At 42.9% G+C, this 16,484-nt stretch overlaps 1 protein-coding gene across 3 annotated transcripts in view; it reads right to left on the bottom strand.

Moving 5' to 3' along the window:
- The window catches only part of LOC121574883 (guanine nucleotide-binding protein G(i) subunit alpha-2), a 104,957-nt gene that overhangs the window by 32,595 nt on the left and 55,878 nt on the right, over window positions 1–16,484 (bottom strand). For 2 of the 3 annotated variants that reach the window (XM_041887546.1, XM_041887545.2), the window contains exon 2: window positions 86–128. In XM_041887546.1, coding sequence (XP_041743480.1) covers window positions 86–128 — 43 coding nt within the window. Of the gene's footprint in view, window positions 1–85; window positions 129–6,808; window positions 6,858–16,484 lie in introns of those variants that run through there. The other variant, XM_041887547.2, reaches the window with a different exon arrangement.

Below are 16,484 nucleotides of genomic sequence, written 5' to 3'. Positions count from 1 at the left end.
ATAGAGGGCATCATCTATTAAAGAGGTCATGATGTGTCCTGATCTGTTACAAAAACTGTTGATGAAAGATCTCTCTCCAACTCACTTCATCTGCTTGACGATGGTGCTTTTCCCAGACTCCCCGGCACCTGTAGAAGGAACAGGAAACACACAGGTTAGAGTTGAACCTGCATGGGACTGTTATCTCCATGCAGACTGTGTGTGCATCTGTTTGTTTCCATTTAGTGACGAGGATGTGGGGGTCATATTGCATTCTTTATTCACTTAAATGTTTATTTTTCACTTCAATAAAGGGGCCATCTGGGACTAGTGGAGTGCATTCAATTTCATGGCCAATTAAAACATTGCATAGCAACAGATCTCTGCTCATTGATTTTCTGTAAGAAATATTGAAAACACTCTGCTAAAGCCCAGGGGCCTCATTTATCAATATTGCGTAGAAACTATTCTAAAATACTACTTATGAACGCAATTATTCTCAGCCTCAGTGCTCGTGCACAACCTTGGCTATTTGCATTTTTAAACGCCTCTAATTAACCATATATGGTCAAAATCATCCCTTTAAAGCCCATGGGGAATATACAACGCGTACCAAGAAATACTTTGCAACCAAAAAAATTAAAGCTACAAGAAGAGGACCATTCAGACAATTAGTTGTTTTAGCAATGGCAAATGTACTTCAAATGAGTAGGCAACACTCACCAATAAGCCATCAATCCTCAACAGCTCCCTCCCTCCTGTAGGTGTATAGGCCAACATTGCTGTTCTGCAGAATGAATGAGTCGTGCATTCCACCTGGCCACCACATACAGCAACATCTTTTGTGCATCACACAACCTATCAGCTGCACATTAAGTGAGTGGAAGCCTTTTCTGTTCACATTGTTGAACTCGTTTTGGGATTGTGCTTTTATGGCGATGTGGGTGTCGTCTATTGCTCCGTTCGTATTTAGGAACCCATTGATGGCAAAGAAACCCCTCTTGACTTTAACCTGTTGTGCGATGGTGTTTGGAAATGATATGTTACAGTTCGTTTTGCTGATGATTGCATCCAAAACATTGGCTTACCGAGGGCTGTGAGATGCCAATCGTCAAGCTCCCGCTGAAAAGTGCCCGTTGCCAAAAACCTTAGCGTGGATAGCACCGTAATGGCATGTGTTTACCTTTTTAAATGTAGATCTTAAATCCTTGCAAAAATCCTATAAGATTGGTTTTGGGAAATTATATCTGATCAGCCAATCTGTACTTTCTGCAAAAAAAAGTCCCACCTGTCTCTAAAAACTCTTTAATTCCCATTATCTCAGTCTTTTATAGTATTTCAACAATGGTTTCACTTTCACACGTGCCTCTAATTTAACAAATGACTGTACTTTATATGGACTATTATCATAACAAATGCACTGATGTGGTCAAATTATGTATAGCCTGTCAAGATATGTTGCATGAATTCACAATGGAAATACAATTAAATAGAAAAATGATTTAATTACTGGGCCTACTCTCATAATTTCACACATTTTCAACAATAATTTTGTCCATTCTACGCTTGACAAGCAGTTACCTTATTCCACCACTTGGCATTGTGCGTATACACGGTCATGGCTGTCCATAAATCTAATCATGGTTTACGCACAAATTTGTGCCTACGCATGATTGATAAATGAGGCACCAGGAGAGGAGGGAGTAAGTGGATAACAAATGTAACCTAGAAGTGATTCCTGCTCTGGGGACAAATGAGCTTTTGTGACAAGGCAATCTCAGGCAATGTGCAGCTTGAGACCCACAATATATCTGACGTGTCTGGTTCTTGTTTATATAAAGCTATATGAAGTTATATGAAGCTATATAAAGTTATATGGAGTTATATGAAGCTATATAAAGTTATATGGAGTTATATTAAGCTATATGGAGCTATATGGAGTTATATGAAGCTATATGAAGCTATATGGAGTTATATGAAGCTATATGAAGCTATATGTACATTTCAATGAAACATGGTGAAGCCCCAAAATTGCCCTCGCTAGAAGCCTGTGTTTCAGACATAAGGAAGTGGATGGCTGAAAACTTTTTACTTTTAAACTCGGACAAAACAGAGATGCTTGTTCTAGGTCCCAAGAAACAAAGAGATCTTCTGTTAAATCTGACAATTCATCTTGATGGTTGTAAAGTCGTCTCAAATAAAACTGTGAAGGACCTCGGCGTTACTCTTGACCCTGATCTCTCTTTTGACGAACATATCAAGACTGTTTCAAGGACAGCTTTTTTCCATCTACGTAACATTGCAAAAATCAGAAATTTTCTGTCCAAAAATGATGCAGAAAAATTAATCCATGCATTTGTTACTTCTAGGTTAGACTACTGCAATGCTCTATTTTCCAGCTACCCGGATAAAGCACTAAATAAACTTCAGTTAGTGCTAAATACGGCTGCTAGAATCCTGACTAGAACCAAGAAATTTGATCATATTACTCCAGTGCTAGCTTCCCTACACTGGCTTCCTGTTAAGGCAAGGGCTGATTTCAAGGTTTTACTGTTAACCTATAAAGCGTTACATGGGCTTGCTCCTACCTATCTTTCCGAGTTGGTCCTGCCGTACATACCAATACGTACGCTACGGTCACAAGACGCAGGCCTCCTAATTGTCCCTAGAATTTCTAAGCAAACAGCGGGAGGCAGGGCTTTCTCCTATAGATCTCCATTTTTATGGAACAGTCTGCCTACCCATGTGAGAGACGCAGACTCGGTCTCAACCTTTAAGTCTTTACTGAAGACTTATCTCTTCAGTAGGTCATATGATTGAGTGTAGTCTGGCCCAGGAGTGTGAAGGTGAACGGAAAGGCTCTGGAGCAACGAACAGCCCTTGCTGTCTCTGCCGGGCCGGTTCCCCTCTCCACTGGGGTTCTCTGCCTCTAACCCTGTTGCAGGGGCTGAGTCACTGGCTTGCTGGTGCTCTTTCATGCCGTCCCTGGGAGGGGTGCGTCACTTGAGTGGGTTGAGTTACTGACGTGATCTTCCTGTCTGGGTTGGCGCCCCCTTGGTTTGTGCTGTGGTGGAGACCTCTGTGGGCTATACTCGGCCTTGTCTCAGGATTGTAAGTTGGTGGTTGAGGATATCCCTCTAGTGGTGCGGGGGCTGTGCTTTGGCAGAGTGGGTGGGGTTATATCCTTCCTGTTTGGCCCTGTCCGGGGGTTTCTTCGGATGGGGCCACAGTGTCTCCGGACCGCTCCTGTCTCAGCCTCCAGTATTTATGCTGCAGTAGTTTATGTGTCGGGGGCTGGGGTTAGTTGGTTATACCTGGAGTACTTCTCCTGTCTTATCCAGTGTCCTGTGTGAATTTAAGTATGCTCTCTCTAATTCTCTCGTTCTCTCTTTCTCTCTGAGAACCTGAGCCCTAGGACCATACGTCAGGACTACCGGGCATGATGACACCTTGCTGTCCCCAGTCCGCCTGGCCTTGCTGCTATTCCAGTTTCAACTGTTCTGCCTGCGGTTACGAAACCCCTACCTGTCCCAGACCTGCTGTTTTCAACTCTTAATGATCGGCTATGAAAAGCCAACTGAGAGACCTGAGCCCTAGGACCATACGTCGGGACTACCGGCCGTGGTGACTCCTTGCTGTCCCCAGTCCGCCTGGCCTTGCTGCTATTCCAGTTTCAACTGTTCTGCCTGCGGTTATGGAACCCCTACCTGTCCCAGACCTGCTGTTTTCAACTCTTAATGATCGGCTATGAAAAGCCAACTGAGATTTATTCCTGATTATTATTTGACCATGCTTGTCACTTATGAACATTTTTGAACATCTTGGCATGGTTCTGTTATAATCTTCACCCGGCACAGCCAGAAGAGGACTGGCCACCCCTCATAGCCTGGTTCCTCTCTAGGTTTCTTCCTAGGTTTTCGCCTTTCTAGGGAGTTTTTCCTAGCCACCGTGCTTCTACACCTGCATTACTAGCTGTTTGGGGTTTTAGGCTGGGTTTCTGTACAACACTTCGAGATATTAGCTGATGTAAGAAGGGCTATATAAAATAAAATTGATTGATTGATTGATATGGAGTTATATGAAGCTATATGGAGCTATATGGAGTTATATGAAGCTATATGGAGTTATATGGAGTTATATGAAGCTATATGGAGCTATATGGAGTTATATGAAGCTATATGAAGCTATATGGAGTTATATGAAGCTATATGAAGCTATATGGAGTTATATGAAGCTATATGGAGTTATATGAAGCTATATGAAGCTATATGGAGTTATATGAAGCTATATGAAGTTATATGAAGCTATATGAAGCTATATGGAGTTATATGAAGCTATATGAAGTTATATGAAGCTATATGAAGCTATATGGAGTTATATGAAGCTATATGGAGCTATATGGAGTTATATGAAGCTATATGAAACTATATGGAGTTATATGAAGCTATATGGAGTTATATGGAGTTATATTAAGTTATATGAAGTTATATGAAGTTACACTATACAGTGCGTTCGGAAAGTATTCAGACCACTTTACTTTTTCCACATTTTGTTACATTACAGCCTTATTCTAAAATTGATTAAATTAAATGTTTTCCTCATCAATCTACACACAATTCCCCACAATGACAAAGTGCTGAGTGCTGTGTGTAGGCCAGTGACAAAATGGCAATTTAATCTATTTTAAATTCAGGCTGTAACACAACAAAATGTGGAAAAAGTCAAGGGGTGTGAATAATTTCTGAAGGCACTGTATATGAAGCCATATGATGTTTATGAAGCTATATGAAGCTATATGAAGTTATATGAAGCTATATGAACTGTTAGTGCTGTGTATTGATTCAGAACATTCTAAGGGGTAACCTGCCTTCTGGCCCCCCAAACCCGGTGGCCTCCTCTCCTACTCTCCCATTTCGCCCTGTGGCAGCCTCCTGCTGCCCAGTCGCCCATGCCGTGTGCCCCCCCCTAAAAAATTTCTGGGGTTGCCTCTCGTCCGTCCGACGACGACACTGTTGACGCCGTTGCTCCTCTCTCGCCAGGGCCTTAATCTTAGCCCATGGCCCCTTGCCCCCGAGCATGTCCTCCCAGGACCACGATTTGCCCACCTGGGCCATCGCCAACCTTTCCAGCTCCTTTCCCGGCGCTTCCTCCCATGTCCAGGCCGCCTGCTCCTGGACACGCTGCTTGGTCCTGGTATGGTGGGATCTTCTGTCACGATCGCTAGAGTGAGTTGACCAAGGCGCAGCGTGATGAACGAACATACTTTATTTAAAGAGAGTAAACACTCGAACAAAACAATAAACGATACCGTGACGTCCAAAGGTTAAACACAACCAACACGGAATAACCCAAAAGGAACAAGATCCCACAACTATTGTGGGAAAACAGCCTGTATAAATATGGCTCCCAATCAGAGACAACCAGCAACAGCTGACACTCGTTGCCTCTGATTGGGAACCACTCTGGCCAACCCAGAAATACAATACATAGAATATCGACATAGAAACACAACACATAGAATATACACACCCTGGCTCAACATATAGAGTCCCAGAGCCAGGGTGTGACAGTTGGCTACTACTGTTGGCTACTACTGTTGGCTACTACTGTACCGTACTGAGGCTTCTCTCAAGATGGAGAGTCTTGGCCCTGATCCTGCTGAGTGGTTTGGTGGGAATGTAGTGTACTGTATGAGTCTGTATGGGTATTTGGGCAGGGAGTGGAGGGGTGGACATGGAGAATGATTTATTGATCTGAAGGGACAGACCATGCTGACAGAGTAGGCCAAACACGAATTATGTCACAGCGATGCTTGAAAACTCTACCGTTCTCAGATAAAAACACACAGAGAGCAGCAATGAAATGGCAACTCTTGGAGTCTGTTTTGATAACGATAAAAACAGTCATAAAATATCTCTGGCTTTATAGTGGAAGTCTGGCTGCTGGATTCATTCTCCATTGAGCCAAAACAATTGTACGATTGTTTATAAATTATAAGGCATGTTGTTCCATTACCTAAATGTGATAACTTTAAGTTTTACTGAAATGTCTCAGGAACACCACTGTTGGTCCATATTTAGTGCAAAATGTATTATGTAGAAATCAGCAAACAGAAAATCGATGTTTCTACGGTAACACAAACACAGTACTACTCATGATACTACTCAATATCTCATAGTTGTGCAAGTCAAAGCTGATAGCTGATGCAGTCTGATACAAAGACACATAGTTGGATTCAGCAGTGACATTATAACAAAATTAAATCTCACAAATTCACTTTGGCTTCATCAACATAGAGAGGCGGAGTGGAGAATGAGAGATAAGGAGAGAGGTTGTTGGTATGACCTGACCAGAAAAACACACTAACACATGACAGAAGCATACTAGTAAATGTATAAAACCTTTCACACACAAACACACTGGCTACACACATTAGCTTCACAAACACACTGGCTACACACATTAGCTTCACAAACACACTGGCTACACACATTAGCTTCACAAACACACTGGCTACACACATTAGCTTCACAAACACACTGGCTACACACATTAGCTTCACAAACACACTGGCTACACACATTAGCTTCACAAACACACTGGCTACACACATTAGCTTCACAAACACACTGGCTACACACATTAGCTTCACAATTTCAATAGAGGCTCCTCTCATCTAAAAAGCGCATCATACTTGCGTTGATATATTCTCGTCCACACAGCTCATATCATACCCTGTCTTTATCAGATGATCAACACTAGACTATGTTTTCATCTCTCCATCTGTGCAGGAATAAAGACTACTTTAGAGACTGATTAGTCTGTCTACCTTCACCCTGTTGCTTCTGGCTGGCTTCGCTGGGAGAAATGCAAAGTAGAAAGATACATAGGACCACACTGGAGGTGACCTGAGTTCAAAATATACTTTGTAGGGGAAAATGGGGGGACGACATCTGAGACGAGAATCTCTGTACACATTCCACGAAGGTCACCTTCCTGCCTAGAATTCAGCCTGTTAATATTTCACTGGTTGAACAGAGGGTAAACTATAGAAACATGTTTGTCTTTACTCTGAGCATGAATTGGCTTGGGTAAATGAGATGTGTTACTGGAACGCAGAGCAGAGGTGGGGGAGAGATTGGCCTTGTGCTATGCATATAGTATAATGATTACATTAGGTTCTGCTTATCTCTGTCAACAGCAGGAAGTGAATGGGAACACACATACAGGATTCCATTTGCTCAGCCCCATGATTGCTCTAAAACGCGACCAACATAATAAATGCTTCACCCTACCTGGCAATAGTGCGGAGTGATTAGTGCTTTTTGAGGTTGGTTCAGTTTCAGTTCCATAATTTTTTTAAACATGAAAAGCACAAAGCATTGTGTGGGTTCAATGCTGTAACAATACAGAATAAAACAATTTTAAAAAGTCCCATGATGGTAGTGACTGCCCATTACTGCTTATCACTTATTAACCATCATTTATTCACATTACTTTACTTTAATAAAATATTTCAGTTGTTGTGTATATTACATTTGTTTTATTTGATTAATTTAATATTTCATTCCAAGTCATCATCTCATCTCTATAGAGCTGCTGCCTACGCTGTCTGACAAAATGAGTATTATGTAGTTCTCCAAAGTAAATAAGGCATACTTTTATGACTGCTGAATACCAACTATCAATCACTTTTTCAGGTAGAGATACCCTGCGAAGCAACAGCTGCTCTCTACTCACGATCTCGCATTCTTCTCTCTTCCCTAGCAGTCCTAAAAGAATCACAGACCGGACAAGTAGATGAGCAATGGATTATGGTCATTGTAGTTAATTACCACATGTCATGCGCTAAACTATGTAGAATATTGGCCTGTTGGAAACTACAACTCCCTACTACATCGCACAGTTCAGGCTGGAACTGATTTATCTCTAGAGAAACTGTGCAATGTGCACATTGAGCTCACAGAAAAGAATACTAACGAAATGGAATTCAAATAATTGAACCGACGTCGGTCAATTAGTTGTTTAAAAAATGAAAAATAACCAACATTTCGGTTAATCACTCAGCACTACCTGGCAATGAGCCAGCAAAAATTGATGGAAATTCTACCAAACTTCTGTCATGATACAGATAGACTATGGATCTGTGTGGCTCAATTGGTAGAGCAACGCCATGGTTGTGAGTTTGATTCCCACGGGGGAACAGTACCAAAATGTAGGCTCTCTCTACTGTAAGTCGCTCTGGAAAAGAGCGTCTGCTAATATGTAAATGTACTATAGAACAGATCAATGCATTTGGACTGTATGGATAGCATGATGAGAAACACAACATGGCACAGAGAGGAATACCTGACCCATGGAAAACAAGCATTGCCTGTGGTCCCCTCAAGACAAAACATTTAGCAGCTAGTGTGCAGGGTGGATAACTAACACCACCCTGAGAGTAACAGTTTCTCTCTGATGGCCAGGTTTACTCTCATAATATCTCCTAATGGCATACTATAGTGGTCCTGTAATTAATCCCTGAGGGACGCCACAGAATAACAATCCAGTTATTTATTCAGGTTTACAGCTCATCTCAGCTCACCTCAGCTCATCTTATTAATAGGCGAAACAAAGCACAATCACCAGGAGGTAAGAGGTTATCCTTGTTATGGTGTACACAAGATTAATCAATTACAGCTGAGTAGTTTATCATCACAGTGTCATGAGCCAATAAAAACAGGGTGCTTAAATTAAACACAGGTGAAAGGAGGAGCGTGCTGAAGACTGTGCCATATTAAACTAACAGAACACACTACCGACTGCCATTCAGCTCACTAAGGGGATCACATTGTAACTCAGAGCAGACAATGTAAGAATTATTAACAGGATGAAAAAAAGCTGCCATACACAGGTGTAACCCATTACATGGTTTACTATGTTTACTTAGTAGTGTTCTGTCTTTCACTGTTACAAGTGTGACATCTGCATTCACATAAGTATTCCCAAGTTCTAGACAATTAGAAAAATAAGCCAAAACACAAAAACAAAAACAATTGTATCTGAACCAGTCTCTGTCAGCCATGAGCAAAACCAAATGAAGGAAATCAAATGTATTGGCATACAAAATACATGTTATCCATTTAGGATTGTAGATTTTAGTGTCTATTCCCAGGAAAAATAAGCAACTGCTGATTGAAATGTCTTTCCTTTCCAGTGTTTGGTTTGATAATGTGTGTGTTTGAAGTTGTAACTATGGTAATCTCCATGGTAACGCTCCAGGATGGAGGGATGGAGCAGCTACGTGACTGGATAACAGAGTGGAGATAGGACGCTAATTCACTGTGCCCCTCCGGCTGAGATCACTTCATCCTTTATTAACCACTTACACAGAGGCAGGAGGGGACACTGTGTGTGGTGTGTGTGTGTGTGTGTGTGTGTGTGTGTGTGTGTGTGTGTGTGTGTGTGTGTGTGTGTGTGTGTGTGTGTGTGTGTGTGTGTGCATGAGAGTAAGAGAGAGAGAGAGGGTTTGTGTGAGGCAGATGGTGCACTTAATGAAATAAGATTCAAAGGGTATGAATTGTAAAATGCACTCAGCCGCAGGCCATGGCTATTGCATCGACAACAATGATTGTATATTTAAAGTGGGGCTTTACTGTTGTTGTACTGTTGAGAGTATACATTATATATAGTCTACCATGCTTTTGTTTTGCCCTCGATCTATGCTCATAGAGGAGTTCACTTGAAGTGGACAGTAAGCACAAGTCTACCTAAATGAACCAAGCGCGCTAAGTAGCTAACTTTGTATGTAAGTAAATGAGAACAAAATGGCATCTAAATGTTTTTCTGTTTCTTCTCATTGGTTAAATAACACCACAGTTGGTGTGCCCATTTAGAGTAGACTGGTAAGACTCAACAAAGCATGACTTCTTAGATTTTCCCAAAACTTTCAGTATACAGTTAATCAGTGCAATGATACTGTATATCAGAAACGTGTAGAGGTGTGTCGGTGTGGTGCCTCTTAATGGAAAAGGGCAACAATGCCTGATCCTTATCCCAGTGTGCCCTGCTCTGACCAACGGGACAGACTATTTTCTGTTCAGTGTCATATACAGTGGGGGAAAAAAGTATTTAGTCAGCCACCAATTGTGCAAGTTCTCCCACTTAAAAAGATGAGAGAGGCCTGTAATTTTCATCATAGGTACACGTCAACTATGACAGACAAAATGAGGAAAAAAAATCCAGAAAATCACATTGTAGGATTTTTTATGAATTTATTTGCAGATTATGGTGGAAAATAAGTATTTGGTCAATAACAAAAGTTTCTCAATACTTTGTTATATACCCTTTGTTGGCAATGACACAGGTCAAACGTTTTCTGTAAGTCTTCACAAGGTTTTCACACACTGTTGCTGGTATTTTGGCCCATTCCTCCATGCAGATCTCCTCTAGAGCAGTGATGTTTTGGGGCTGTCGCTGGGCAACACGGACTTTCAACTCCCTCCAACGATTTTCTATGGGGTTGAGATCTGGGAGACTGGCTAGGCCACTCCAGGACCTTGAAATGCTTCTTACGAAGCCACTCCTTCGTTGTCCGGGCGGTGTGTTTGGGATCATTGTCATGCTGAAAGACCCAGCCACGTTTCATCTTCAGTGCCCTTGCTGATGGAAGGAGGTTTTCACTCAAAATCTCACGATACATGGCCCCATTCATTCTTTCCTTTACACAGATCAGTCGTCCAGTCCCTTTGCAGAAAAACAGCCCCAAAGCATGATGTTTCCACCCCCATGCTTCACAGTAGGTATGGTGTTCTTTGGATGCAACTCAGCATTCTTTGTCCTCCAAACACGACGAGTTGAGTTTTTACCAAAAAGTTCTATTTTGGTTTCATCTGACCATATGACATTCTCCCAATGCTCTTCTGGATCATCCAAATGCACTCTAGCAAACTTCAGACGGGCCTGGACATGTACTGGCTTAAGCAGGGGGATACGTCTGGCACTGCAGGATTTGAGTCCCTGGCGGCGTAGTGTGTTACTGATGGTAGGCTTTGTTACTTTGGTCCCAGCTCTCTGCAGGTCATTCACTAGGTCCCCCCGTGTGGTTCTGGGATATTGCTCACCGTTCTTGTGATCATTTTGACCCCACGGGGTGAGATCTTGCGTGGAGCCCCAGATCGAGGGAGATTATCAGTGGTCTTGTATGTCTTCCATTTCCTAATAATTGCTCCCACAGTTGATTTCTTCAAACCAAGCTGCTTACCTATTGCAGATTCAGTCTTCCCAGCCTGGTGCAGGTCTACAATTTTGTTTCTGGTGTCCTTTGACAGCTCTTTGGTCTTGGCCATAGTGGAGTTTGGAGTGTGACTGTTTGAGGTTGTGGACAGGTGTCTTTTATACTGATAACATGTTCAAACAGGTGCCATGAATACAGGTAACGAGTGGAGGACAGAGGAGCCTCTTAAAGAAGAAGTTACAGGTCTGTGAGAGCCAGAAATCTTGCTTGTTTGTAGGTGACCAAATACTTATTTTCCACCATAATTTGCTAATAAATTCATTAAAAATCCTACAATGTGATTTTCTGGATTTTTTTCCTCAATTTGTCTGTCATAGTTGACGTGTACCTATGATGAAAATTACAGGCCTCTCTCATCTTTTTAAGTGGGAGAACTTGCACAATTGGTTGCTGACTAAATACTTTTTTTCCCCACTGTAGGTTATTACAATACCTTCTGAGCGACACCGACTCTGAGCCACACCCACTCCCTGGCAATTAGCAGAGAGAGAGCAGCACCCCTTCTCACAGAGCCCCAGGTTGTGCTTACAATCAGCAATCTGAGTGGGTTGGCCACAGCCACTTCCTCTGGATCACACATACACATACACACACACACACATGCACACACACACACACACACAAACACGCACATGCACACACACACACAAACGCGCACACACACACAAATGCGCGCACACACACACAAACACGCACACACACACAAACGTGTCTTCACCGAGCCCAGTGAGCTATCTTAGGGATTGAGATGGTTGGCATTGAAGGGAAGTTCATGGAAGTTCAGAACTTGTCTTTGATTTATAGCAATTATAACAAAAATCCTACTTAAGAATCAATTTGGGACCAATTATAGTCAGACTCGAGTCTTAGCTACCCAACTTAAACAAGTCTGACCCTATGATATTAGACATAGTGGTAATTAGACTGCAACAAATACAATAACGGCAGTCTGGGTTCTTTTCTCCTCTTTAAATCCCCAGTAATACTCGCCCTGGCTGGGGAGAAGGCTTTCTCTCCATCCCCCAGAGGCACCATATCAAACATGCCTATCTTATCCGATGAAAGCCTGGAGAGAGACAGGGAGAAGACAATCAAACAATGGAATTTCCCCAAAGAGAGCGGAGTGAGAATTCTTCATCTAGACAGTCAGGATCTGTGAAGCTAGCAGTTATATGTGCCACCCAGCCACCCAATTTAGATACTGAAGAGAGAGCCTTTATTAAGGAGAAGCTGGTGTGTGTGTGTCTATTCATCCTCATCTGGAAGCACTATGAGACATGAATGATGATCAGTTAACAATAAAAACTGAGCTAAACCCATATCTGGAATGAGGTCCAAAGTAATGCGTGCCAGTGTTATTGGAAAGCACAGCACAGTCACACTAGCAAATAAGGGCTGTTAGGATATCAACAGCAGTAAAAGCCTATATGCCAGGGCAAATCCCTACCCCTACCCTGTCTACTCAATAGTTAATGGACAGTGACTTTACGCTCAATCTAGACTCTCTTGCCAGTTAAAGAGCTCTTGCCAGATCACAATTGCCTGTTGGGTAGAGGCTCAAGCATACAGAGGTAAAAAGGGGAGGGAGAGGAAAGTCACAGAAATAACACTCAAATTATGTATTTTTCATGGTCAACTCTAGAAAAAGCTGCATTTTTAAAATCCTCTTCGAATGAAAGCGTGTTGTGCACTGAAGCCCTCTCTGCAGCGATTCAGTTCATTCCGCCCACCAGTAATAGAACTCGATGGAAACAAAAACAACTTCTCTTATCAAGGCAAAGAGCTCTATATATAGACCTGAAAACAAAAGAGTGCTACTTCAGGTTATCCAAAATGCCTCCCTAAACCCCAAAGCAAAGACACAACCTGACTTTTGCCAACACACCGTATTCATTTAATAGATGTTATAAAGACTGTGTTTTCCTGCTGACTCATGTCCAACACAAATTCAGCTGGTCCAGTGTGGATAGTAGCGGGAAGCAAGGGGGTTAATAGAGCGTCAGCAGAATGTCTTGGTTTAGGTTGTGTTTCAGGAGCTGGCTCAGAGAGTGAGAGAGAGCGAGAGAGAGAGAGATCTAACCATCAGCGCCACAGGTAACTTCCACAAAGCTGTGAACGATCTGAGAGATAAGGCAAGAAGGGCCTTCTATGCCATCAAAAAGAACATAACATTTGACATACCCATTAGGATCTGGCTAAAAATACTTGAATCAGTTATAGAACCCATTGCCCTTTACGGTTGTGAGTTCTGGGGTCCGCTCACCAACCAAGAATTCACAAAATGGGACAAACACCAAATTGAGACTCTGCATGCAGAATTCTGCAAAAATATCCTCTGTGTACAACGTGAAACACCAAATAATGCATGCAGAGCAGAATTAGGCCGATACCCGCTAATTATCAAAATCCAGAAAAGATACGTTAAATTCTACAACCACCTAAAAGGAAGCGATTCCCAAAACTTCCATAACAAATCCATCACCTACAGAGAGATGAACCCGTTGAAGAGTCCCCTAAGCAAGCTGGTCCTGGGGCTCTGTTCACAAACATAAACAGATCCCAAAGAGCCCCAGGACAGCAACACAATTAGACCAAACTAAATCATGAGAAAACAAAAAGATAATTACTTGACACATTGGAAAGAATCAACAAAAATACAGAGCAATCTAGAATGCTATTTGGCCCTAAACAGAGAGTACACAATGGCAGAATACCTGACCACTGTGACTGACCCAAACTTAAGGAATGCTTTGACTATGTACAGACTCAGTGAGCATAGCCTTGCTATTGAGAAAGACTGCCGTAGGCAGACTTGGCTCTCAAGAGAAGACAGGGTATGTGCACATTGCCCACAAAATGAGGTGGAAACTGAGCTGCACTTCCTAACCTCCTGCCAAATGTATGACCATATTAGAGACACATATTTCCCTCAGATTACACAGACCCACAAAGAATTTGAAAAAAACCCAATTCTGATCAACTCCCATATCTATTTGGTGAAATACCACAGTGAGCCATCACAGCAGCAAGATTTGTTACCTGTTGCCACAAGAAAAGGGCAATCAGTGAAGAACAAACATCATTGTAAATACAACAATTTATGTTTATTTATTTTCCCTTTTGTACTTTAACTATTTGCACATAATGACATTTGAAATTTCTTTATTCTTTTGGAACTTTTGTGAGTGTAATGTTTACTGTTAATTTTTTGATTGTTTATTTCACTTTTGTTTATTATCTATTTCACTTGCTTTGGCAATGTAAACATATGTATCCCATGCCAATAAAGCCCTTAAATTGAAATTGAATTGAATTGAGAGAGAGAGAGAGAGAGATACAGGAAGAGAGTCATGCTGGACCTCCAGGGCCCCTGTGTTGAACCAGAGAGAGAGAGATACAGGAAGAGAGTCATGCTGGACCTCCAGGGCCCCTGTGTTGAACCAGAGAGAGAGAGATACAGGAAGAGAGGCATGCTGGACCTCCAGGGCCCCTGTGTTGAACCAGAGAGAGAGAGATACAGGAAGAGAGGCATGCTGGACCTCCAGGGCCCCTGTGTTGAACCAGAGAGAGAGAGATACAGGAAGAGAGGCATGCTGGACCTCCAGGGCCCCTGTGTTGAACCAGAGAGAGAGAGATACAGGAAGAGAGGCGTGCTGGACCTTCAGGGCCCCTGTGTTGAACCAGAGAGACAGCTTGCACTGTGCAGATGGCAAAGACACAACTCCACACTGAACTTCATCACAGGCCTGCAGGGACTGGGCCGATACAGGCCGCTCTTTTAAAGCAGAACAAAGTGCGTCCCAGATGATTGTACATAATGGATGAGTTAGTGAGGTTCTGGCTGCAGGCACAACATAATCTGTGAGGCTGAAATCTGGTTAGGGGCTGCTGCATTCTGCCTGGGTCTGAAGAGGGACTGGTGCGTTGTCAAACTGCTATTCCTACTGCACTGACTTATCTCTGCTTGGATGGAGTCATAGAGCTTGGAAACAAGTTCTACAGTGCATTCGGAAAGTATTCAGACCACTTGACTTTTTCCACATTTTGTTATGTTACAGCCTTATTAAAAAATGTGCTTATCAATTTACAAACAATACCCCATAATGACAAAGCAAAAACAGTTATTTTCAGTGAAAAACCCAGGAAATATTACATTTACATACGTTTTCAGACCCTTTACTCAGTGCTTTGTTGAAGCACCTTTGGCAGCGATTACAGCCTTGAGTCTTCCTGGGTATGACGCTACAAGCTTGGCACATCTGTATTTGGGGAGTTTCTCCCATTCTTCTCTGCAGATCCTCTCAAATTCTGTCAGGCTGGATGGGGAGTGTCGCTGCACAGCTATCTTCAGGTCTCTCCAGAGATGTTCGATCGGGTTCAAGTCTGGGCTCTGGCTGGGCCTCTCAAGGACATTCAGAGACTTGTCCCGAAGCCACTCCTGCGTTGTCTTGGCTGTGTGCTTAGGGCTGTTGTCCCGAAGGTGAACCTTCGCCCCAGTCTGAGGTCCTGAGTGCTCTGGAGCAGGTTTTCATCAAGGATCTTTCTGTACTTTGCTCCGTTCATCTTTCCCTCGATCCTGACTAGTCTCCGAGTCCCTGCCGCTGAAAAACATCCCCACAGCATGATGCTGCCACCACCATGCTTCACCGTAGGGATGGTGCCAGGTTTCCTCCAGACGTGACGCTTGGCATTCAGGCCAAAGAGTTCAATCTTGGTTTCATCAGAGTAGATAATCTTGTTTCTCATGGTCTGAGAGTCTTTAAGTGCCTTCTGGAAATTTCCAAGCGGACTGTCATGTGCCTTTTACTGAGGAGTGGTTTCCATCTGGCCACTCTACCATAAAGGTCTGATTGGTGGAGTGCTGCAAAGATGGTTGTCCTTCTGGAAGGTTCTCCCATCTCCACAGAGGAACTCTGGAGCTCTGTCAGAGTGATAATCGGTTTCTTCGTCACCTCCCTGACCAAGGCCCTTCTCCCCCGATTCCTCAGTTGGGCCGGGCGGCCTGGTCTAGGAAGAGTCTTGGTGGTTCCAAACTTCTTCCATTTAAGAATGATGGAGGCCACTGTGTTCTTGAGGACCATCAATGCTGCAGACATTTTTTGGTACCCTTCCCCTGATCGTGACTCGACACAATCCTGTCTCGGAGCTCTACGGACAAATCCTTCAACCTCATGGCTTGGTTTTTGCTCTGACATGCACAGTCAACGCTGGGACCTTACATGGACAG

This window comes from Coregonus clupeaformis, chromosome 10 (genome assembly GCF_020615455.1).
Source record: "Coregonus clupeaformis isolate EN_2021a chromosome 10, ASM2061545v1, whole genome shotgun sequence".
Lineage (NCBI taxonomy): Eukaryota > Metazoa > Chordata > Actinopteri > Salmoniformes > Salmonidae > Coregonus > Coregonus clupeaformis.
This window is presented reverse-complemented; position numbering and strand designations above follow the sequence as displayed.